At 42.3% G+C, this 25,818-nt stretch overlaps 1 protein-coding gene across 2 annotated transcripts; it reads right to left on the bottom strand.

Moving 5' to 3' along the window:
* Window positions 1–1,749: 1,749 nt before the first annotated feature.
* On the bottom strand, window positions 1,750–25,611 carry LOC119387786 (ATP-dependent RNA helicase DHX33). 2 transcript variants are annotated; one of them, XM_037655299.2, is made up of 24 exons: window positions 25,482–25,611; window positions 24,039–24,693; window positions 23,861–23,911; window positions 20,935–21,006; window positions 20,798–20,851; window positions 20,561–20,616; window positions 19,786–19,903; window positions 18,597–18,695; window positions 17,647–17,732; window positions 17,048–17,133; window positions 16,007–16,089; window positions 15,199–15,296; window positions 13,869–13,967; window positions 13,193–13,267; window positions 11,613–11,703; window positions 10,539–10,604; window positions 9,869–9,957; window positions 7,678–7,744; window positions 7,086–7,190; window positions 6,595–6,728; window positions 5,251–5,317; window positions 4,425–4,534; window positions 4,005–4,104; window positions 1,750–1,881 (listed from the first exon to the last, which is right to left on the bottom strand). In XM_037655299.2, the coding sequence occupies exons 2-23, from the start codon at window positions 24,651–24,653 to the stop codon at window positions 4,014–4,016; spliced, it is 2,412 nt and encodes an 803-aa protein (XP_037511227.1). In that variant the 5' UTR covers window positions 24,654–24,693; window positions 25,482–25,611; the 3' UTR covers window positions 1,750–1,881; window positions 4,005–4,013. The 2 variants fall into 2 exon arrangements, with proteins under 2 accessions (XP_037511227.1, XP_037511228.1); XM_037655300.2 differs by lacking the exon at window positions 25,482–25,611 and adding an exon at window positions 25,016–25,322.
* Between the last annotated feature and the right edge of the window lie 207 nt (window positions 25,612–25,818).

The raw sequence follows: 25,818 nt of genomic DNA, 5'->3' as shown, positions 1-25,818 counted from the left end.
TTCCTTATAGGGGTCATGAAGCACCCCTTCGGCTTGTTAAAAAAACACATCCTGCGGAAAGCTGACACGGCTATGAACTGCTCAGCCAAATATTGCAGTTGTGCGCACCGTGTAAAGGCTACAAGCGGAACGCAAAGTTGGTTTTTTCAGGCGCCCTCTTTTCAAATGGAGGCCGGTTCTCACTCTCGTCCGTGGGCGGGGCGTCTGCCCGTTGACGTCGCGATCTGCATCTCCACGTCGCAAAAGACATAGCATCCTCATTGGCCGCTAGCTGACATAAATCGAGAGCGGCGTTCGGATCAGATGCGCTTCTTGCCACGGGGTGCCACCACTTGCCGGCGCCGCACTCCTCAGTACACGGTAGCAGCACTCGTGTACGTGAATCACAGCGGGAGAGCAATCGTGTTTCATGATGTGCGCCGACGTAACTTCTTTCCCCCGTGCCATCCCTTCCTGTGTAGCTTCCAGTGCGCTCGTCGGCACGAGAAAAGAGAGAAAGCGCTGAGAGCGTGCGCCAAACGACCGTAACTCCGCTCATTCTTGACGGATTCGATAAATTTTTGCGGCAATCGATTTGGGAGGCAGTAAACTCTGATACTGAGGTCATTAGATCATTACTTGGAAAAGTGGTTCATGACCCCTTTAAGGGCTTGTTTCAGCTGGTGGTCACTAGGAGGGCTCATGGTGGTTTGTCATCATATCCTGCCCCAAGGCATAAGAAACAAAATGTTTAAAATTTTGAACAGTGCATATAAAAACAGAAATTGTACTTACCTGGCTTCCAAGCTTTGCTACAGTACGTACAGCAGTCTGCTATTGCTTGAGTTGCAGAAATGATAATGGGAAGCGTGCCATTGAAACCATTGATAAGCCTAGCTGAGGAAAAGTGACAATGTGCCACGGGGAGAGATTGGTCATAATAATAACTAATAATATCTGGGGTTTAACGTCCCAAAACCACCATATGATTATGAGGGATGCCGTAGTGGAGGGCTCTGCAAATTTCGACCACCTGAGGTTCTTTAAAGGGACATTAAAGAGAAACAACGAATCGGTTTGTGCATTAAAGAGAAACAATGAATCGATAAATTGTGCTACAAGAACTCTAATGTAGCTAATTTCACCATCATGGGTTTATTAATAGAGGAGAAAATCAAGTTCAAAGTTTCATTTTTAAATTTCGCGCCGAAATCTCTCTGCGTGACATCACGAATTTCAAACTGTATTTATCGTATTTTGGCGCCATTGGCTCAGCAAAATTACTATTCCAAACTTGCTATGTTAAGTCTAGGGCCCCCTCAGAGGACAATGTACTTCATTTTTACCGATTAGGAACTACGTAGTCCCGAGTAGGCGCCGTCAAAACATGTGACATCACGGCGAATGGTGCGGAAACTTCAAGGTGGCGTCGCCACCCACTTTTTGTTTCTGCGCGTTTTCTCACTTCTTAGTATGCGTCTTCTCGTAGCAAGCGTGGCGTTTTTGGTATCGTGAAAGAGTACTTTACTAATATGAGAAAAATCGTTTAGCTGTTTAGTGTCCCTTTAACGTGCACCTAAATATGGGAGAGAGTGGTCAGCCACGTTTCACGAGCAAGTTATGATCGAGGCACTGTGAGTCGCCATCTGTCTCTCCCATAAAATTGCTTTCATTTTTTCACAATAATTTTCCGTGCCTAGTGTTCATTGCCGTGGACAAGATGCATACACACTTCGCATGATTTGTAAAACACAGAATGTAACAAGTATAAACATGTATAGATCATTTATTAACAAAAAGGTGATTGCTGTGGTGATGATCATGGAATACATGCAGTACATCTGTAATTCCTTGAGTCAGCAATGTACCTTGGGCAGTACAATGAGTTGGAGATTGCACAGCCTGTGTGAGAAAATTGTAGAAGATAGCTTCATTAGCAGTGTCACTACATTGCATGTGCATGCTGAAATTACGTCCTAGGTTAATACAAATATATGATAAAATAGAGACTTCACCCTTAGGTATTGATCCACTATACACTCATGGTAGCAGGAAATCAAGAAAAAAAACTCTCAGACAGTATGAAGAAAAGGCAACTTCTAGTTTCTGATCTTTTTGAGGCACATGCACAATTTTCATAAAACCAGAGAACCCACTGACAACAGCACTTATTATTTACAACCATTTGTAGTACAAAGCACATTGCACATTATCTAAATGGCAATGCCTAAAGATAAACTGAATGTAAATGTAGCAAAGTTTCCTCAACCTCACAATCACATCAATAAAAGTGTGTAGTTCACAACGTATATGAAGCTCTGAGCTTCAAGTGCATTCTCTTGGTGTACAGGTCTATAATCACAGACTAAATACAGAGACATGGACTTCCCAGTGCAGTAGGATCTCGTGAAATGGAACCTAAAGGTAACTGGGAAAATAACCATCTAACGAAACTTTTGTTTGCTGAGAATGATGTGCAAGGGTGTAGCAGCCAGTCACATACAAAACCAACCAAATTAGCGGCAGATGTTCCATTTAAAGGGGTATTCAGACGGGGGAGAAATGCTCGGGGGGTAAATGCGGAGCTTAGTGACGTCAACTCGCGAGGAGAAGTCTCCACAAATGCCCCCCACTCACACGGACGAGGCAAACGGACGGGAGACCAGTGTTACTAAACTACTCTGGTGGCTTGCACCACCCGTTTGACGAGCTGCTGACGACGAGCTGCAGACGACCATCCAGCTGCAGACTGGACACCCACTGCCGCTCTCTGCAGCAGCAAGTGCAACAATGTGGCCAAACAAGAGCCCTAAATTCCGCCATATCCCCCACCGCCAGGGGATTGTTTGTCCTTTCGGGGAAAACGTCCCCGTCTCCTCCGAGGAGGCGCGGAGGGGTCATGCCCACTCGCTAATCCGTGACGTCGCGGTCACGTGATCCGCAATCCCCCCGTTTGTCCCGAGCATTTCTCCCCCGTCTGAATACCCCTTAAGCAGCAGTTTCACTTAAACGTAGGGGTGTGCGAATATTCGAAATTTCGAATATTTTTCGAATAGTGTTTGCTATTCGATTTGATTCGCACTGGAATTTTACTTTCGAACTTCCCAAAGACAAATACAGTCAACGTCCGATTGAAAGTGACCCCTTCAGATTTTCAATATGCTTCACCTCATTACACTCTCGTATTGCGGCAAAGCTGCCTTTCAAGCTCCGCTACGGTCGAACTTAGCCAAGACACAGTCAACGAGTGGTCCCTAGATTTTTCAATGTGCTTCACCCCATCACATCCCCGCAGTGCGGCAGAGCTGCCTTTTCAAGCTCGCTACGGTCGCAAGTGTATTAACTCAAGAAAACGGTGGTTCCAACATGGAGATGAAAGATGTGGCAGAGGTGGGGGCTCAATTAATGCTGTTTTGGACCTGAAATTCGGGCAGGAAGTCCGAAAAATCGGACGCCGAAGCTTTTTAGCATCCAAAATTCCAGATGTTATTATATATCGATGTCTACGAGGCCGATTTGGAACTCCGGACTTGAAGGGAGCACACCCTTATCCTCCACATCAGTTGGGCTTCCACAGAAGTTGAAGGAGGAGGAGGGGGCTGAGGAAATGGCAACTTTGCCTACCACGTGTAAAGTGTTGTCGGCAACACTTTGGTTGCGCCCAAATCATGTCCATAAATACAATTCGGCCTCTACATTGTGCTTCAACCTAGCGAAAAGAAACACTTTCATGTTTCTATCTCATAAGAATATGCTTAGGAATCGTCTCCAACTTTTTTTTTCTGCAATTTCGCTTCGAAGTATTAGAAAAATATTCTAGAAATATTCGAGAAATATTCGAAAAATATTCGATTCGATTCGCACTCATACTTCAATATTCGAATCCGCTTCGCACCCAAAATTTTGCTATTCGCACAGCTCTACTTAAACGATTTCCATTTACCGAAGTTCTACTGTATTTCAGATGCATGCATATTTCACTTCTGTAAAGAAAGAACAGGAAAGAGGACAACTGAAATGATTACCTCTCTAGGTCAGGATAGTGCTTTGGCACCAAGGTGCTTCTTCTTGAAATACTGAGGAGCAACATCAGGCAGCCAGTCGGGGTCCACCACAGTCAAATTCCTGTGACAAGCCAAAGCAATTGCATTTCTATGCCAAGCAAGTTTCATGAAAGGAAAAAAAAAACATTGCTATCCATTTGAAAGCAGCATGAAGCTGCAAAGGAAGTCTCTAAAAGTTACTCAGATGGAATGATTTTTGGTTGAATGAAAATACTAAAGGTTTACAAGGATAGAACCTGGCACCATTAGCTGCACAGGGCAGTCGCTCGACTATCAACTGCTCAACGTCCGCATGCTACTTTCTGCCACTGAGCTTGTGCTACACCTATACGCGGCTAGGTACCTAGGTGCATATGGAACTGCCTTGAGTAAGCTGCTTACCTCATGTAGCACTTGGTTGTCTCGACCATCTCAGTGAACACCACGCATGCCGGTGAAGATGAGAACAGGCAAGAAGATGGGTGAATGTGGACTTTCTTACGTGCGTCCAGCTGATAAAATGAGAGACAAATTATGAAAATTAGCATTTTACTTGGCTGCCTCGAGGTAAAATTCTATGCGGGATAAAGGTTGTCTGAACAAGAATAATTGCCCCAGACAGGGGCTAAAATTCAGTTACGTGAAGCCAAATTTAGACACAAGGCAAATGGCAGCGAGCCAAGGATGTGAGCTTTCGGCAATTTCACTACCAATGATGATGCGTCGTTCCCCGAGTATTCTAGTAATACATTATATAGTTGCTATTACAGTATTACTGTTATTATTACCATAAACATGTTTAGCAATTTAAGCCACTGCCTCGCTGACGGTAAAGCTCAGTGTACCTTTTGCAGCATTCAGAAAATTTAGTAAACAATAAGTCTTCTAGTAATCAAAGGCAGGAAGTGGCCAATCGAGTGGTATACCTTTGCAAGAGTTGAAAGCTCTATCGCTGATCACTGGTCACATTCTCTCTGCCACTGAATGTACTAAACAGTAGACTCTCAATAAATGGATATCACTTAGACGGAACAACTGCCTCTCATATGATCGGTTTCGGGCTTGTATTCTGCAGCCCTGTTCATCTCTCAGTAAACGGAACTTCTGTTTAACGGAACCTATATTCCTGATCCCTTCAGGTTCTGTTTAACGAGAGTCTACTGTATGACGATAAAACACACATATAAAAGGCCATTGTGCACAATATGTAAGAGGGTACTGTACTTACCGTTATATAATCTCCATTTTTCTGAAGTTCAGCAACATTAGTGAACAGACCAGAAGCCAGGCACTTCCTGCGAGGGAACAGTGCCCAGATTAGTGCAAGGTACTCTGGGACGTCAAAACCTAGAACCTTTATGTCCAGTTTATTTCACACCAAGTTTCATTCGGTTCCTTACGTTGCCTTTCTGTATGCACACACTTCAGGCTAAATAGAATGCAAAAAACTACAAAAAGGAATTCATTAATGCTAAAAAAAATGGTGAACAGCCCAATGTGTGATTAACTGAGCTGGAAAGCTGAGAAAAATTACAACAGTAACATTACTCTGCTATTTATTCACAATGCTGATTCATTAAGTCAATGCCTGACTAACAAAGCCCACGTTGCCAGTCTCGCAATCGGGCAGCAACACACCTCTCTCATTTAATACCTTCAACAGCATACACCTAACAATACCATAACTAATGCCATACAAAAAACTCACCTATCTTTCCATTCTTAGCATTGCCTAGTCGTGGGAGTACAAAGATGCCTCTTAGCTGAGCTACTGTGGTGGGTTTCATGACTTTATACAATACAGAGCTTATTTTCATTACAGCTTCATTACATGAAACAGTGCAAAAAGTAATGAAACGAAAATGCAAAGACAGGGCATGCATAGTTCTGAATTTTCTTTCTCACCCTATGACCTTTCGTTTCTGTTGGAATGAAGGCATTCTGTTTCACAACACAAAAGGTGTGAGAACTACAAGCATTGTGCGACTCGTTAAGCAGGCAGACTATCATTAAGTGTGAATGTGCTTTTGCTGTCACAAAACTTTTTTTTTTTTTTGCATACGCTGCAGTCCATTACTGTGCTTATCACATGTGCTTATTAAACGTTACTGTATCATACATGCTCAGCTCTTGATTGCAAAGTCTTGTTACCTTCATTATTGAAAGCACATTGAAATGCAGAGCAAATACTCATGCCTTCGTGTAATTTGATAGCAAATCACGCTTGGCCTTTGGAAAGAAGCCAGATATTGAACCAACGCCTCCTAAAAAAACTATGCCTGGAACGTGAGCCGCGAACGCCCTGCCCTACCCTCGGATTTCGCCCTCCCCCTTCAGTACTGTAAACACGCACAGCTGTCACAGCTGCCAACGTTTTGTTACGTGACTAAGTGCCGGTGGCGAGCGCTCTCCCACGGCACCTGGTCGCAACATGCGGCAGGAGGCATGGCCTCCGCGATTGCGCGCCGGCAGGAGGCTCTCTATGGAAAAGAGCGACGTTCCAGGTGTAGTATTTTAGGAGGCGTTGGTAGAACAGTAAAGAAAACAGGAGAAAAAAACAATAGCTCTGTACCGAAATGCCGTGCTATCCTGGCCACACGATCTTGATGGCACACCTGCTTTCACACAGAGGTCAGCCAGCTGAGACCTAATCTCAATGACCTTCATCATGTTCTTCTTGTTGACGAAGTTTTCCTTGCACCAAGCCTGCACAGAAACATTACTGAGACCTCTCATTTGCAGATCATGATAACATCAGGTAACAGGCTCAAAACTTCAAGTGCCAAAAAAGTTACGTGATTATAATGAACATTACATTACGTTAGAAAGTCGAAATAGGTTTGGTAGCTGTAGCACAAGAACCCGACACATAATTTCAAGTTGTAGAAACTCCACCACATGCTCTTCACATGTAAAAAGATAAGAGTAAATGTGAAGGCAGGGAAACATAAAATATGTACTATACTATTTAAATTTAATATCAAAGTTTGATAGACTGTTCATGCAGTGCATGCATATCATTACTGGCTCACAGACATTTAGCTAAATTTAATTCCCCTTCACCTTGTTTCCTTTGACACTCTTGTAAGCTTTGTAGACATTCAGTAGCATCACATGGTCCCCTTCATTTGACTGAAATTTTTTCCAAACTTCAGCAGCACGTTCCCTCTGTGAGAAAGCAGAAGAACAATCAACAGTTACATGCACCATTTGCATCTCCATATCTAAATCAACCAGGAAGTTTGACTGAGCGTCAGAGAACAAATATGTTAAAGGTGAAATAGTGGGTCAGACTGACATGTTAAAATGAATATATATTTGTATTAGTACAAGCACCCTTTTGAACAATGGGCATGTTTAGTGTAAATCGTAGAAAGAGAGAGGAGGAAGATATACACTCAAACCTCGATATAATGAACACAGATATAACGAATTATCGGTTAAAAGCGAAGTAAATAAAGAATAGTCTTGTCATAGACACAGTGCTACAAATAAATGTTTATAACGAATTTTCGGATATAACGAAGTTATTTTCGTGGCAGATGTGACTTTGTTATAATGAGGTTTGAGTGTACTTCCCATTTATGTTCATGCAACTTGTGCTAACATTTTTGCCATCCAATGTCATTTAGTCCATTCATGTAAACACACTTACATGTTTTTCATTGAAGTACAGCACGGAATCACCGGACAAGATCGATATTATGGTCAGAATTTCGTCCCTAGAGAGTCAAAAGACAAGCAATGACCAGTTGCAGTTAGCTCAAGGTACTGTAACATGCACAATGCATTGAAACAAGACAAAAGAGTCACGTGAAGGTTCAGATGGGAGTTTACGTTTCAACAAAGGGTGTTGTCTTTGTGAAGGAACCAAAGATGGGTCCTTTTGTTGAAATATACAGGCTACAGGTTGAGGCTTTCCTTGGAACACTATGGGACATTTATTAACTGTAGAAACAGCAATGAACTTTAGAAGGCCTTGCAAATGGCAATGAGCATACTGGGGAAGCATTTTTTTTTTTTGTTTGCTTAACATACAGCACTGAATGTGCAGAAGTAGACATTTTGTCACGACTAGTGGTAAAGTATCTATAATGCAATGGAGGTCTCTGGTAGATGATATGAGGTGGCAAAGATTAGTCAACACATTGTGATATTGCACTTCATAACAAGAAAATGAGCACAAGACTGGACATCACTGAATTAAGAAAGGCACTATGGGGAGAGACATGTCACTGTTATGCCTGAGCAGCACGAAGGCTACCAAGAACGTGAATAAAAAGGAAAAGTAAGGATCTCAACACATAAAGGCCAGCATATGTACAAGTGTCCCCTCTGAAATGCATCACTACTGCACTTATTACTAGAGCTGTGCGAATAGCAAAATTTTGGGTGCGAAGCGAATTCGAATAATAAAGATTGAGTGCGAATCGAATCGAATAATTTCGAATAATTTTCGAATATTTCTCAAACATTTTTCGAATAATTCGAAGTGAAATTACAGAAAAAGTTGCAGAGAATCCCTAAGTATGTTCTTGTGAGATAGCAACATGAAAGTGTTTCTTTTCGCTAGGTTGATGAAGCGCTGGTGGGGTCATATTTCATAGTTGTCTTTCTTATCAAGAATGAGGCAATGTAGAGGCTGAATGGTATTTTTGTACATGATTTGGTGCAACCAAAGTGCTGCCAACAACACTCTACACGTGATAGGCAGAGATGCCATTTCCTCAGCCTCTCCTCCTCTTTCAACTTCTGTGGAAGCCCAACTAATGTGGTGGACAAGGCTGTGCTCCCTTCAAGTCCGGAGTTCCAAATCTGCCTCGTAGACGTCGATATATAAGAACATTTGAAATTTTGGATGCTAAAAAGCTTCGGCGTCCGATTTTTTGGACTTCCTGCCCAAATTTCAGGTCCAAAACAGCATTGAGCCCCCAACTCTGCCACATCTTTCATCTCCGTGTTGGAACCAGCGTTTTCTTGAGTTAATACATTTGCAACCGTAGCGGAGCTTGAAAGGCAGCTTTGCCGCAATACGGGGGTGTGATGAGGTGAAGCATATTGAAAATCTAGGGACCACTTCCAAACGGACGTTGACTGTCTCTTGCCTAAATTCGACCGTAACGGAGCTTGAAAGGCAGCTTTGCCGCAATACGGGGGTGTGATGAGGTGAAGCATATCAAAAATCTAGGGACCACTTCCAACCGGACTTTGTCTTTTGGCTAAGTTCGACCGTAACGGAGCTTGAAAGGCAGCTTTGCCGCAATACGAGAGTGTAATGAGGTGAAGCATATTAAAAATCTGAAGGGGTCACTTTCAACTGGACGTTGACTGCATTTGTCTTTGGGAAGTTCGAATAGTTCGAATAGTAAAATTTCAGTGCGAATCGAATCGAATAGCAAACATTATTCGAAAAATATTCGAAATTTCGAATATTCGCACACCCCTACTTATTACCTTTCAGTGGCTATTGGCCCAAACCCGATACTATTCATGTCATTAATTCATGCTTCTTAACACAATGCACTAATGAGATAGCTTTAATAAAGATATAACAAATAAGAAGAAACAGCGATGGTGAATACAACAGAGCACTTTCGAGAGTAGCACAGGCACGATGTTTCCCCATAGCTAAGGTGTTTAGCCATTGCAGCACGCCCAACATAGCAAGACTCCAGTCCCCCTTATTCAAGTATGCATATAAGTGCAGTTTGAATGGTGTCATTGCTGACGAAGTGAGATGCCTACATCTTCCAGCAACCTAGGATGAACTTTGAAACTGATCAGCATTAGGCCTAAAGGTACAGGTAATTTACAGCAGTGTGCATAAGGATGATGGCATCACTTACGTGCATCCAAGCTCCTTTGAGCACAGGATGATCTTGGCAAACCGAGGCTCCAGGGGGAAGGCAGCCATCTTTTGACCCAGGGGTGTGAGCTGTAACAAAGTCATTAATTCTTACTATCACGAAAGGTGAAACATAAATGTGGAAACAAACTTTTCCAACACCAGGCAGGTTCACTTACCTGTGGTCTTACTGTAACAAATTTAAAAGAGACTGTATGTGCATGCTTCACATTGCAATTCATAGGCTTTACATTCACAGATAAGGTGATTCCGGACTGTATAATTATACAAACTGCACGTCCTCACAAAATTTAAAAAAGCTGCACTCTGTGTTCATCTTCCTCCATGCACCTACTTGGCAACATTTGCCATGTAGGAAATTGAAGGCGCTATCATTCGAAAACGAGGTTGGGAATGATGACGATGAACCAATAGCTGACAGAGGGGCGTTGTTTCACCCGCTGATTGCGCATTTTCACGAGCCTGGTGCTTTTCTGAGGATAGTGATGCTCCATTTGAAGTGACGAAAATGAAAAGTTGATATCATGCAACCTTTGTGCAGCAGTCAAAACTGGCGCAAGGTGCAAACAGGAATCACATAAATGCATTTCTTCTAGAATGCAGCGCGAATCAAACTGTCAGCCTCAACCTGAAGAGCAACAGTGGCTTACCTTAACTTCTTCCTTTTTCTCAACAGCACCAAGCTGATGTAGTTTGTCTAATGCTTCTGTCAGGTGCTGTGATATGAGAAAAAAAAACACGAGGTGTGAAAACGTTGCACAAAAATATAGTTCCTACACTTTGCTCAAACAAACTTCTTCAGGTGCTATTCTATACATGTGCATCCCAATGCTGTGCACAGAAGTCTCAAGAAGTAGCATCAAACAATAAGGCTGAGAATGTGTTGTTGATATGTGTGGCACAATATGCAAAGAGGAAGAAGAACAAATACTATATAGACAGAAACAGTTTCGATGAGGCAAGAACGAATAATTCTTGCACAAAACAAAGCAGATACAATAAGCACATACAAAACCTATCGTCAGCATGCTGTGCCAGGTAGACAACAAAAGCAGAGCCTCGAGTTGCCCACCCCACTGCCCCTTTGGCTCTGGAGGCCCTGGTTTTAAAGACAAGTGGAATCGCCTGCATACCTCTGTTGTCTCCCTCCTAGTAGCTGTTTCCCTCAAGTGTGCGGCTGAAGATATCTCATAACAAAATGTACCTGCTCACACTTTGTGTTTTGTTTATGCTCCAACACTTCTCTCCAATGCTTCCTCAAGGCTTTGAGGGTATATCAATAACTAAAGGTATCACCATGATCAAGCATGCTTCTGAGTGAACATAGCATGAGTGGCATGCCACTATTAGTTGCACTGAATTCTGTGCAGTGAAGGCTGCTGCTGCAATGAGCGATAGGTGATACAAAGCAACAAAGTACAGCTTCACTTGTCACATCGGTGACTCTTGAAGACTTGCCTCGTATATGGCGGTGTGACTGATCAAGGAGTGAAAGCCAAGTGCAGAAATTAAAGTACTACAGCTCCAAACAACAGTGCTGGAAGCTGTATACAATAAACAGAAACACAAAGGGAGTTTTTAAGTGGCTTTACTTAGTTTAATTATGCATGATAAACACCTGCAGCAGCATATTTCTGCCTCTACAGAAGCAATAGGCAACCTCAAGAACAACTGGGAGGTTGAAAAAGCTTTTGTCATGGTAAGAAAGTACAGATTTCACCTACCTTCTCCGAGGGCTTGTCCATGAAATCGAATGCAAATATGTCCTCAATACCCAAGGCAAGCATTTGGAGGACGACGCCTGAGAGACTGCACCTGAAACAGAAGGTAGTGCCTTCAAAATACAGATAATGCCAAAGAACTAAGGCATACCAATTTCTCATACACACATTTCTCACACAAAAGACTGCAGCTGCATAACAAAGGCAGCATGCAAAGTACTAAATGGAGCATCAGCAGCTTTGTGCTATATGCACACCAGCTTAGCCCTGCAGGAATTATAAAGAGGAGCATGCATTTATAAATGTGTTTTGATGAGGCATTTAGGACTACAATTATCTGCTAGGTTGTGCATAAGTGTGATTAGAAAAAAAAAACTGTTCCACTTCTTTTTTACACTGGCACCGAGTGTCTCAGATATTTTTTATTCAGGAAATTTCATCTATGGAGTAGAACAGCAAGCACCGACCAATGAACAAGTTATTCTGAATGACATGTAGCAGCTAACCAGTTTTATAAAAGATGTCTATAACAAAGGACCCTCCAATATCAATGCACCACTACCCTGCTCCTGCAGTCCACTTGAATGAGGTTAGTTTCCAATCCAGCTGAATTAAGTTAGTTATCCAGAACCTCACCTGACTGCTACACAGATTAATCAACCTTTGTGTCACAGCCACCTATCCACCGTGGTCAGTGGTAAAGTGAACACCTTGAAAGCTTGAAGGCTATAATCTATGTGTTCACTCTGATAAAGAATTACAGGAAGTTTCTCAATCATTTGATTCTTTATGACAGTTACACAACAATAGAGTTTTCTTGAATGCACTCACATACACTGTGATTACGCTATGGATGTGCGTGCCAGTTGCCTTGCTGAATGCAAGTCAAGCGGTGATTGCTACGATGTGTGCTGCTGACGAAGCAGCAAATTGGAATCGGATTTTCGTGAGATGTCAACCCGTCTGATAAATAACCACGAACAAGTTCAGACTCGGAATCCAACCAACGAGCGACTTAGAGGCATGCACAGCACAATGATGTTGAATGGGACAAAGGTGACAGCACTCTGGCATGCATATTTTTCTATACCTGTGAATAATTTATCCCAGTTTGCCTGCATTTCTCTTCTTCTAAGCTTTTTTTTTTAAATTTTAGTTCTACTATTCGTAGATAAACAATGCACTTAAGCCTCTGCAAAACATTTCTTAGCCACTTTACGATCACTTAAAAAAAATTACGGTAATTTTGTTAAACAGGTGATCTTAAAGAAAAAAAGACACAGTGGGGTTGCACTTGGTGAAAAGAATTGACACTGTAAGGGTTAAAAGTGGGGAGCGCAAAGAAGAATTCAGCTGCTACAGCAGTGTGGCCATTTTTTTTATAAACAAAGATGAGAGTTTCACACAAAGTGAATGTAATCAATGTACACAGACCCCAATACTACATACTACCTAGATGGCAGTGCCACCAGTGTCAACGTGAGACACAGCCAAAGTAAATAACAAGGACAAGTACTGCACTTGTTTACACTGAATTACACAGATCCAACCAGCCCACACACTGATGTTGCCAAATATCATACCTCTGTATTTCAGGAATGCTGTGCTCCCTCATTCCTTCATATTGCACCTTGGTGTACAGCCTGTAGCAAATGCCACTGGAAACATAGAGAGGTGTGTTCTAAGCAAACATACACAATTGCAGTTCTTTCTTCTTTCACCTTTGGAATCTGATACTAGTATCATGATTCAAGGTCAAAGGTTCATGCCCTCAAGTAACTAGGGCTGTCAGTGCCTTAAACATTTACTGTACAAGTTTTTATTTACCGATACTACTGTAGAAGCAGACAGCCGCCGAAATGATCATGTAGCCAAACTTCCTTTTTGATGACACATAAAGTATATTAAACAAAAACAGGTATGTTGTATATTTGAAACAATGTGCACACAGCTCAAATTCTCAAAAAAGACTGGAATGAAATTCAAGCAAGTTAGCTGGTACGCTTTATTTCAACTAAGCACTCATAAATGGTTTAATGTTGAAGTGTCGTAATGGAATATCTAAAGCAGAGTCAAGAAATACAGCTTGTAAAGGTTCATTTAGAAGTTTTAAATATTTGCAGAATGGTGGCATAGTGCAGAACTCAGCCGAGGCATGAAATTATGAGTTGGTGCTATTCGTCTCTGCCTGTCTCTTTCCCTAAGCATATGTGGATTGTGAACACCTACTACACAAATTCAAGATGTATGGCCCCCTACCTGCACTCGCGACCTGCTCTTCCAGCCCTCTGCCAGGCCTGTGCCTTTGAGATCTTCCTCACTTTGAGCACCTCAAGACCTGTCCCTGGTTGGTATGTCCTAAAGAAGGAACAGAGAAAAATGAATCGCAGCACAACAACTGCTTTTACAAGCCAAAACAAATACTGTATTTGGCTTTACCTTCAAATGATAGTGATACTGCATAAAGGTATAAATAAAGAGACTGTTTGGCAAATACCAATAACGACACAGAAGAGCATGAATACAAGCACTAATCTTGCCTTCTTTTACCGTGTCTGCATGTGTGCATGCATGCATGTGTTCTTTTGGTTTGATGAACTAACTTGCTCAATAGCATAACCTTTTGTAGTAGCATATTGCTGCCCGACAGCTTGCACCAGAGTTGCACTCTGAATTTTGAATGTTCCTTGAATTTTGAATGTTCCTCCTTGAACAGTTTTGAACGCTTTCCCACGTTCGTTTAAGACCTCATAAAGCACAGGCAACCATAGACATCTACAGTATGCAGGATTTGCAAGAAACCTCAATGTCATGGGGCCCAAGCAGATAGCCTTAATTTAAATATTTCAGTGTGCCAAGGTTTCCGCAACCTACAAATTTAGAAGAAAGACGCCTTTAATGGAACAGTATTTCACACTGGTTGTAGAACGAGTGTCTTGTAAACTTTTCTGGCCAAATGCAGATAAAAAGCAACCGGCATATTCTGCCAAATGGCTGGGGCATCCACAGCTGTACTGCGTTGTCGTGCAATGTGCTTATGACCCGGAGCATCTACTGACCAACTAGGCTGTGTGCCATTTAGCATTACTGTACAATACTGCCCATCACTATCTCACAATTTCACGTCACTATTTTGAGCTATATGAAAGCAAGGCGTAAGTGCATTGCTATCTGCTTTTATGAGTAAAACAAGTGGCCCACGTTTGGTGCAATGTTGTTTTATGTTACGAAGGTTCAAATGGTGCAATTTTCAATATGTCTTCAACGCATTTTATCAGAAACAGTACTAAAGAACAGAAAAAAAAAAAGACAATGACACTTCGAAGCCATTGCCTGTTTCTTGCACTCAAGCCATAAACCAGCCAGACCAATCAGCAGTTCACCTCTAAAGCAGCGAGTGCTTATCAGCTATCACTACTTTGCTATGAAGCATTAATATGCTATGACACTACGATGAAATTTTAATATGGGCCTAGACAGTACAACAACACACAAAAACAGAAAGCATGAGAATCATTAAGACAATTCCGACTTTGCTGCCTATGTCATGAAGTATGAATGCCTAACATAGGTATTTCTTGCCTGTTACCTTTCCTTGACAACTCCAGTGTCGACTACATATTTGATGCCAGGAATTGTGATGGATGTCTCAGCAATGTTTGTTGAGAAGATTACTTTTCTCCAGCCCTGTTTTGGAAGAAAGAGAACACGACGCAAGGGGAAGATGCATTCAATACCATTACGCCCCATTCAAAGCAGCATGCACACACAGTGCTGAAAGTAAGCAGTCGGACAAGACTGTGTTAGACATGCCAAATTTGTGTAAATATAGCATGATAATGAACACTAGTATATAAATTGGAACTTTTTGATGACACCCTGAATACTATGGCTGTAGTTCAAAACTAATGTATAATAATTCAGCTGTATCTTCCAGCCTGAAATGGAGTCCTTTAGCATAACACAACATGAACTTGTGAGAAAAAAACTGCACTTTTTTAAGAATTTTTGTTAGCCCTGAAGAAACATATTTTGTGAGACACATAGACATTCCATTAGGAACAGTTAATCTTTAGACACAGTACAAAAGCAGTAGCAAACTTCAAACAGTACAAACAAATAAGCGAATACAATGTTTTTTTTTTATCGCAGTGGCCTTGAAATATTGCTTGCTTCAGGTAGATGTCCAAGTAAACGTCCTTGAAGCTTGTGCCCTTCTAGTGTTTCGTCACAATCACCAATAGTTTTCCCAAGGTACGGTTGGAGACAGGCACGCCAAAAAATTTGCCTGTTGGTCCAACCCACATTTTTTAAGACTCGAGGAACCATTTGCGATATCACAGAACAAGCTTGATCAACATAGCTGAATAAACAAGGAATTAGCAAGCCTCAAATACCTTTGCTGCCGGCTGAAACACCTTTAGCTGCAAACTTGAAGGAAGAGCTGCGTACAGTGGCAGGGCTAGAAGGTTTTGCTCCGCTTTAAATGACAAAAAAGAAAAAGAAAGGGTGTGTTAAAAGTCATAGAACCTTGTTTTTTTTTTTGTGCTACTATACCTACTGCCATGAAAAGCTGCACAAAACATTAAAATGTTATATTTATTAAGAGAAAGGACAACAGTCAACAGTAGCATCTTGGTGGTTCTACTGCAACTGTGTTGAACACAACAAAGTAAAATTGCGACCCATTCACATTTCTCCACAAATGTGCAAACAAACATAGTAACGGTATGCATAATAGTAACAAATGCATCATGCCAACACAGTTACTTATCAACTAAACTTTATACTAATACAGTGCAGTCTCCTGAAATTTTTTTTTGCAGAACACTTTACGAAATTAAGTAGTCTTGTTTTTAAAACACAACCAATGTACACGTGTACATACAAATTGGGGCACATTTCACATTTGATTTGTTGCTTTTGGTCAACACTACGATGCATATCCCATATTACAAGATGGCTATTTTCAAAACATTTTGCTAGCAGTCTTGTTTTTTTAAAACACAGCCAAAGATACAAATTTGGTCATATTTCACCTTAGATTTCTTGTTTTTGGTCAACACTACGCTGCATATCTCATATTGCAAGATGGCTAATCTCAAAACATTTTGCTAGTAGTCTTGTTTTTAAAACACAACCAATGTACACATGAAGATTTGTTGTGTTTTAAAAACAAGACTACTAGCAAAATGTTTTGAGAATAACCATCTTGCAATATGCGATATGCATTGTAGTGTTGACCAAAAACAAGAAATCAAAGGTGAAATAGGACCCAATTTGTATGTACACGTGAAGATACAAACTGGGTCATATTTCACCTTTGATTTCTTGTTTTTGGTCAAAACTACGACGCACATCCCATATTGCAAGATGGCTATTCTCAAAACATTTTGCTTACGGTGATACACATGTTTTGGGGTATCCTTTCACAGTACCTGGATCAAGCTGAAGCCGTGTTTCCCTCGCAGCTCGGACGACCGATTCAATTTCTTCTTGGCCAGTGCAAAATACGAGGATGTCCCTGAGAGACAAAGTGTTTAAAGAATGCACTTACAAGCCAATTACTACAGCACTACAATGCACGAGCACTCATTCAAGATATACTGAATGCTAGTCTCATACCACAGCAGGCTACTAATCATGCTAGAAGATGTCACTAATAAGCATAGCAGATGTTATGTTCATCAAGAAGCAAATGACTCAATTTCACTAACAGAATAAAGATTTGCACAAAGCGCTGAATGCAGGTTAGGCCGTTTCTTTATGCATGATAAGCACCTCTGACATGCTGTTCACCTTGCCTTATGTACTGCTCTCAAGACATGAAATATAGGTGATATCTATGAGAAATCAGCAGTTTCACTGAAATACTTATTAACACAATTTTCTGAGCTGCTTGCCTGTGAGCTACAAAGGTTACACTCAATTTCATATCTTGCATAAATTAAGCATAATGGCTACAACAATGTGCTGAGGGACTCTTGTGACAAGTGAATGGTTAATTGGGAAGCAAAGAGGACCAAGTAGTGCTCACCCTGGCCCTTGATTTCGATGTATCTGAAAGACAGTGACTAATGCAGAGAAGACGTAGTCTTCTTGAGGCTTCACAGCGTACATCATCTTTCGGAAGACAGAAAGAGACACATTGTCTTATCGTGAGGCAAACCAGAATCAGGCAGCTGAACTGAGGCTGAATTTATGTAAGGATTCTCCCCCAGCCACAGCAAGTGGCTGATACCAGCAGAAGTGAAGACTCAGCACCATGCAAGCCAATTGCAAAGGGCAAAACGAATAGAAAAGAGTCATTACATACTAAAGCCCCTGGTAATGAAGCGCACAGCCGCAATCTGACTTCAAGTACACCAGGAGATGCAAAGCACATTTCTCTTTGCCACTTCACAATGGAGCTAAAGCACGTGTACCCAATGTACCAGTGTGCCTATACTGTAGGCAAAAACCAAATGCTCCATACAATTTTTGCCAATGCTCCCCTACAAAACACTCTTTTGTGTGTGTGTCCCTTGCGAAACACTCAACAACAGTGATGAGAAATAGTTAAACAGGGACTGTCGCTCCAGCGATATTTCCCCGTTCAGCAATTTCTTGTCACTTCAAGCCTCCATCTTTCCCTACTCCTCAGTTTTGTTTGAACTCAACAATAGCACACTTTTGCAAGACTAGTTCTACTATTCTTGCAAAAATGTGTATTGTCATTGTGTGTGCTTATTCAATGATGTACAGTGTTCTTTTTTTTGAGCCACTCCTACAAATACTAGTGCAGTGAACTAAATTTGGAGCTTTCTCGTTGAACACATGCACTGATAACCATGACAAGACCAAGTGCCCCCCCCCCTAACAGAAAGCATGCCTTCTGCAAAAGTATTCGGTGATGTTTCTACAGATCAGAAAATGAATTGTTAATCCAATTTTGTTTGTTCTGCAATTCGACGGGACAAGCCACCAACACAGAACAAGGGAGCTTACCTCAATGGGATGTTGCCGTCCCTCGAGTGTGTACACAGGAGCATTGTTGAAATAACGAGAAAAGTGGTCAACATCCATTGTGGCTGACATTACCACAATCTGCAAGAAGAAACAAATTGGCAACAGTTTGCAGAGCAATGGGGTAAATCACAATGTAATTAGAACCATCCCAAGGCCAAATTCAAGTGCGCTTGTGTGATTACCGACAACACAGGTGAATCAGACCATTTTGTGAACCCCATGGCCAATGCAGAAACGGTAGCTCGCAACTATAATTATTACAGGATTTATCCGACATTTACTGCGTGCTTTTATTCTGCAGAAAATTCATCCAAACAGTGAAGCGGTCTGACGTGAAACCGAAAGCGCACTCAAAGCGATGTAATCAGAAGCAGCCTGGTGCACGTCATTACCATTGGCATCACAAGATGGTGACCACCATGGACAGTGAGTTCCAATGATGACTTGCCATTTTTATTCAATGACAAGTGAACTTTAATGATAAGTTATTTTACTTGTTCAGCCATCAGCAACAAGTCGCGTCATGTGTTGTTGGTGTTCCGGTGATCTGCATGCACCGCAGGATGGACTAGTGAAATGACTAGTGAAGTGGTTAGTCTGGTGCAGGCGACCATCCCGTTCGCAACTGCTGAGAAGCTGTTTGGTAAATGTAGGGCACTGAACGCACTATCGACCCTAAACACGATGACGTATTTTGTTCATCATAGTGATACGGTGCTGCCTATGAATAATCTAGATGGACATCAAGTAACTGAAGTTTCATTACGTGAAGATAAAATTCACTGGTTTCATTTTTTTTTCTGTTGCGAGCATCAGATGTATGCAGTTTGTCTTGCTAAAAAATCGGGTGTGTGTTCCATTTCTGCGCAGCGGGCACTCTAATGTCAGCCCCTGAAGTTAATTTTTTACTTCAAAACCAGTAAAATGAGAGTGTGTGTTTGATTCATAAATGTGTTACAATCGAGTCAAGTACTACCGAACGAGTCTGCGGCATACTTTGTTGCTTTTCCTACCTGCTGCTTAATTCGACTTGTTGGATAAGTTGACCAATTTCATTTGTCCCATCAGAGTCGAATCAACGAAAGTTGACTGTGCTGCGCTAAATGTGAGTGTGCCGATAAATGTTTTTCATTGGTAAGTGGCAATGGAAAAAAGGCTAGCACAATACCTTCAGTGGGGTCATGCTCAGGCGTTGCCGTTCCTTTTGAGCAGTTTTCACCACACCAAAGAGGATGTCCGTGTTCACGGTCCTCTCGTGAGCTTCGTCTAGTACCACAACTGCATATCTGTAGTGATCGAAAGCCCCATTAGAAAAAAAAAAAAAAAAGAAACACCAGTCTCAGTATCAGCCAAAGCACCGATAGCAATAGCCAAGACAGTATGCAATGATAGTGTTTCATTATCATTGCCCACAAAGCAAAAATGTAAAAGTGGCACACAAGTATACAGCTGCAGACCAATCACTGTCAATGTAAAACAAGGTTTTATGTGCCTCCAAAGAATGACGATTCTAGCCCATTCTCTTCTTGTTTACTTTATCAAGCTTCCTCATTCTACTTTATTCAGTCTTTTTTTTTTTCTGCCTCTGTTCCATCAATGTCATCATAGCGTAGCTAGCTGGTACAGAAGTTCTAATGTGGCAAACTGCTAGATTGAAAACCAGTTGCAATTCTTTTTCTGTTCACATTATATTTTGCTGATACCATCAGGACATGATGGCAACAACTGTAGCAATGGCAACAACATATGCTGCTGACATGAATTCAACTGAAATGTTCCTTTAATAGCTGTCACCCCTCCCCTTCCCCTGCTTCAATACTAAGACAGGTGTGAAAGGGTTTATTTGCAATGTAAAGAAAGAACTGTGCAAGATACATGACTATCTTTTTATGGCAAACTAGCGGCCTGAAACACTAATGAAAGTTTGCCAGTATGCCACTCACCTTCGAAGGAGAGGGTCCAACAAGGCCTCTCGTAACAACATGCCATCGGTCAGGTACTGCAACGTATCGACAGTTTAATGCTTTACCTCTATTTTGGAAGTTGTAGAACAGAAGTGACGACATTATCAGCCAGGCATGCAGTGAATCATTTTAGTTTGGCACATATTTTTTTAAAGAAAGGACGCAACAATCTGCATACTATCAATCAGAATAGGAAGAAACAAAAAATGCGGGAACCTTTATCCTGGTAGCATTGCTCGTTGTGTCATCAAAGCGAACAGAGTAACCAACCTGCAAACCACCAAAAAAAATATTGTTAAAAGAGAGAACAGCAAAGAATACGATGCTGTTGTGCTATGCAAGATCTTACATACCAAGTCGCCAAGCTCAACACCCATTTCCATGGCAACTCTGTCAGCAACAGTGACGGCAGCTACTCTTCTTGGCTGCAACAAAATATATCTTACATTGCCACAGCAAAGAGTAAACGAAGTAGTTAACAATAAAAGAAACTTGGAAGCTCTAAACGGTGGCAGTGGTGAACACAAAGAAGCTAACTTGATGGCAAAAAGGTGCCAGTCCACTGCTTTGAATAAATCACGAAATGCTGTGCCACCGGAATATGCCTGCACCAGCAGTACAAGTCAGTGCAATACTTCCTGTAACACCAATAGAAATAATTTTGCATAAAAGTAGTTTATATTTAGCTTGAATAATGGACAGTCAGACTCTTTCAGACTAATAAGGCGGCAACAGGGGCTAGTTGGTACGTCTTCATGCTTGTAGTGCGCTGCCAGTGGACACGGACGAGAAAAAAGAAACGAGGAAAGCAACACAGGGTGATGCGCAAACTCACGACTACTTTATTTCGATCATGTACAGCCTTATGTACGTACAAGAAAAGAAGGAACATGAAATGACGGGGGGGAAGGGGGGGGGGGGTTCGGTGATAGGATGTAGAACACACACACACAAAAAAAGAGAAATAAACATATCAGGGCTTCAAGCAATGTCACCGAAAACGTGCAAGGAATTACGTATGCGGTGATACGGTTTCCTTCAAAAGTTAATTTCTTTTTGAGGAAAGGGTGATCGAGGGTGGTTAACGCACCCTTCGCTGATATGCATGTAAAATGCTTCGGTAATTTCCCTCTCTGTCTGATCTAATGATCGTGCCAAAGCTTTTGTGTCAGGGAACATCGCCGTGCACTTACAATTCTGCGCCAGTGGGAAGCCAAATGACCAGGTGTGTTAACAGCGATACAGCGCAATTATGCTCTTTTAGCCTCTCATTAATGCACCTCCCCGTTTGGCCTATGTACTTCCTATTGCAGGAGAGGGGGATGCCGTAAACAACGCCTTCTGAGCATTCCACAAATTTGTTCCTGTGCCTAACACTACAGCTAGTTTCCTTCCTTTCGCTTTCACCACTGTTGACCCTTTTGCAAAGCCCTTTTAGTTTGTTTGGCGCTGAAAAACAAACTCGTACGTCAAACTTTGACATGACTTTCTTAATCCTATGGGAGAGATGATGGATGTGCGGAATGACAGCCGGTCTATCCAAGCTGCCACTCGAACCTAGAGGGTTGCTCTATCTTCCCAGTAGTGAGGATGCAAGGGCCTTTTCAGCAAACGAGCAGATAACCTTATCCGATAACCTAAGTGCTTCTCTAATCAAACTCAGTGACTTTTGCCTGTTAGAAAATGCTTTAGAAACTTGATTAGACGATGACAGTGCCTGCTGCAAAACAGTTAAGCCAGAAGCCTTAATGAAGTGCAGTGCCTAATTAAACCAAGAACTGAACCACCAGCTACCTCTGAACTCGCAGCACTGTGTCAGGGGAACAAACATTTATTGCAGATCCACAAGTAGTCATCACAGAATGACGCACCATATGTTATGCATGGTGGAATTAAACAACGATCATTATCAGGCTGCAGCAACCTCCCTTACCTTGGCACTACTGTTGAGTGGACACTTCAAAATACCATCCCCACACTTACACCACAGAAAATAGTGGTTTGTCATCTTCATGCATCACAACAGGTACCAAGTTATGCTCCCATTTCTTCTGTTACATAACACAGATGCATCATCATCATCATCATCATCATCATCATCATCATCATCATCATCAGCCTGTCTACGCCCACTGCAGGGCAAAGGCCTCTCCCATGTTCCTGCCAATCAACCCGGTCCTGTGCTTTCTGCTGCCACGTTATACCTACAAACTTCTTAATCTCATCTACCCACCTAATTTCTGTCTCCCCCTCACGCGTTTGCCATCTCTTGGATCCAGTCAGTTACCCTTAATGACCACCTGTTATCCTGCCGACGTGCTACGTGCCCGGCCCATATCAATTTCTTCTTCTTGATTTCAACTATGATATCCATAACCCCCGATTGTTCCCTGACCCACTCTGCTCTCTTCCTGTCTCTCAAGGTTACACCTATCATTTTCCTTTCCATTGCTCACTGCGTCGTCCTCAATTTAAGTTGAACCCTCTTTGTAAGTCTCCAGGTTTCTGCTCCGTAGGTAAGTACCGGTAAGATGCAGCTGTTATATACCTTCCTCTTGAGGGATAGTGGTAGACTACCATTCATGATTTGACAATGCTTGCCGAATGAGCCCCATCCCATCCTTATTCTTCTAGTTATTTCACTCTCATCGTTTGGCTCCGCAGTTACTACCTGTCCTAAGTAGACGTACTCCTTTACAACTTCCAGTGTCTCGCCACCTATCGCAAAGTGCTGTTCTCTGCCAAGATTGTTCCACATTACTTTTGTTTTATGCATATTAATTTTCAGACCTACTCTTCTACTTTCCGTATCCAGTTCAGTAATCATGAGCTGTAATTCGTCTCCCGCGTTACTCATCAATGCAATGTCATCAGTTAATCGCAGGTTACCGAGATACTCTCCATTAACTCTTATCCCTAATTCTTCCCAATCTAGGGCCCTGAAAACCTCCTGTAAACACGCGGTGAATAGCATTGGAGAGATCGTGTCTCCCTGCCGTACGCCCTTCTTTATTGGGATTATGTCGCTTTCTTTATGGAAGACTATAGTGGCTGTGGATCCGCTGTAGATACAAATACAATATACAAAAAGCAATATACAAATAAACATGGTAACCCTTTTGTGTTGCTCTCTGCTTGGGTGAGTACATCGTGAAGCAAATGATTGAAAAGTGCTTTACGGGAAATAATGGAAGGTGTACTTGGTCAGAACTATTTTACAGCTTTTTCTAAATGTAACCACAAGACATGCATCATCAAAATACATTGCTGTTGACAAACCTGTGTAATGCCGACGATCCCTCGTTTTGTGAAGCCAGTGGCATGGAGATACTGCAGCAAAGGAAGACAACGAAATTACCAACATACACACTACAGATGCTTGTAAGAAAAAAGGAGATAACATCCAAGCAAACAGGCAAGTCACAAAAATGAAGCACTGACTGGGCAAGAAAAATACCTGTGGAAGCTGCGTCGTCTTTCCACAGGCAGTCTCTCCTATAAGGATGACACAGTCCCTTTGCTTCACAACCCGCACCAACTCTTTTCTCACAGGGAAGATTGGCAACGCTCTGCGCTGCTTGTGGAGGTGCGCTTTGATTCGACGCCTTTCAACCTCTTCATCGTCTTCCACCGTATCACTGGTGTTTACATTACTGTTTGCACATTCCACAGTTGTGTCGGCGTAGTGTCCCGTCATCGTGGATGGTGTGTCCTCAGAGTTCGTTGCAACGGCACTGTATGACACAAATTTGTGATTCCTAGTTCCACATAATGTGCTAGTGTCGGTGAGCTCTGCTATGCTATCACTGCTCAGTTTTGGCTTCTTTATGTCACTGCACAAGTCTGAACTTTCAGGTCCCTCTGTGCTTGATAGTAATTTTCGCTTGCGATTTCGCCGCTTCTTTTTCTTCAGTTCCGGAGCCTGAATGACTGTCATTTTCGAATCGGGCTCGGCAGTCGGCACTGGTGTGGGCCCTCTGCTCTCAGTGGTGACAGTGCGATTCTTAAGGCGCTTCTTTTTCCTACTGCCACAGCGTGCTTTCCCAGCCTGATGACATGTGTCAGACATCATCTTCTGCTGTTAACATCGTGGAGCTCTGGTGAGGCCATCCCTGCAAAGACGACAACGGGAGCCAAGCTTCGTTACGAATACACAGTGCTTCAATAATGACAACCGTTCTCACATTAAAACGGAATACCAAAACCTAAACGACGTCCCAGCGCTACGTATAGGGAAGAAAAAGGGTTACTGAGGCAACAACTACAACTTCCAGGTATGTTTTCGTAAATGGTTTTCGTCTTTTCGTTTAGGCTAGAACCCTTGACAAGTTTGAAAGTAGCAGGTACGAGCCACGTGAAGCTTTGAGCAAATATATTCAAGCGTTCCCAATGTTCAAAATTTTGTTTAACGTATGTACAAATGCGATTACTCACTTAGAACTCGTAAGACGTTTGATGTGACTTGAACAAGAAACAGAAATAATAGGAAGACGGAACGATCACTGATACGTCGTTAAAATACGCTGTGCGTGCAGAAAAGTGATAAAAAAACCTGTGACGTTAGCGTTGACCGTAACACGGGGCAGTAATAGACACGTGGGAACAGTGCTGTGGCGAGTTCCACACGGTCAGCATCCGAGGCAAGCCTTAGACAGAAAAACAGCAGAAGAAGGCTGCGTAAACAACATCACAAGGCGCTAAGTACGCCATCACAATAATTTTCTGCGTGAGTCAGAGAGCCGATTCCGGAAACAACTGCCCCAGATGCATAGACAGATGCCCGACCACAGGTGTGCCTGCAAGCAGTCTTCTTGAACGGCAACGAGTAGCGGGCGACTATTTCTACGCATGATTGCCGATATCACAGACTACCGCTATACGTATAAAAATGGAGGCTTACGCTTCTCCTTTGAAACGCTACACACTGACATATTTCGCCTCTGGTTGAACGTCGTCCCGTTTTTTTCTGTTCCGATGGGGGCTGACATGTTTTAGGTCACGTGGCTATAAATAAAATGTACATACGCCGACCGACGTCGCTGCAATCGCATTCGATGTATTGCATGGTGATTTCGATCACGACCTACTATACTCCTGACCTGCCCAGATGTGCCCTCTCCAGCGCCCACGTTCTAGTTCATACCTACTGCCGCTAGGGATGTAACCTACGAGCGTTGTGGCGCTAGTCAGCACCTGTCCGCTGACGTCAATTTACCGCTCGTGATGATGTTTCTCCA

Source organism: Rhipicephalus sanguineus, chromosome 3 (assembly GCF_013339695.2).
Source record: "Rhipicephalus sanguineus isolate Rsan-2018 chromosome 3, BIME_Rsan_1.4, whole genome shotgun sequence".
NCBI classification, from domain to species: Eukaryota; Metazoa; Arthropoda; class Arachnida; order Ixodida; family Ixodidae; genus Rhipicephalus; species Rhipicephalus sanguineus.
The sequence above is the reverse complement of the archived record's forward strand: the minus strand, read 5'-3'. Positions and strand labels throughout refer to the sequence as shown.

Excerpts from the sequence above, each read along its gene's own strand:
- LOC119387786 (XM_037655299.2), bottom strand. The coding sequence starts at position 24,653 with ATGATGTCTGACACATGTCATCAGGCTGGGAAAGCACGCTGTGGCAGT. Across the intron at positions 20,617-20,797 it reads GCAATGCTACCAGGATAAAG|TACCTGACCGATGGCATGTT; the intron begins GTTCCCGCATTT and ends GATACGTTGCAG. Across the intron at positions 13,268-13,868 it reads AGAGCAGGTCGCGAGTGCAG|TGGCATTTGCTACAGGCTGT; the intron begins GTAGGGGGCCAT and ends CTATGTTTCCAG.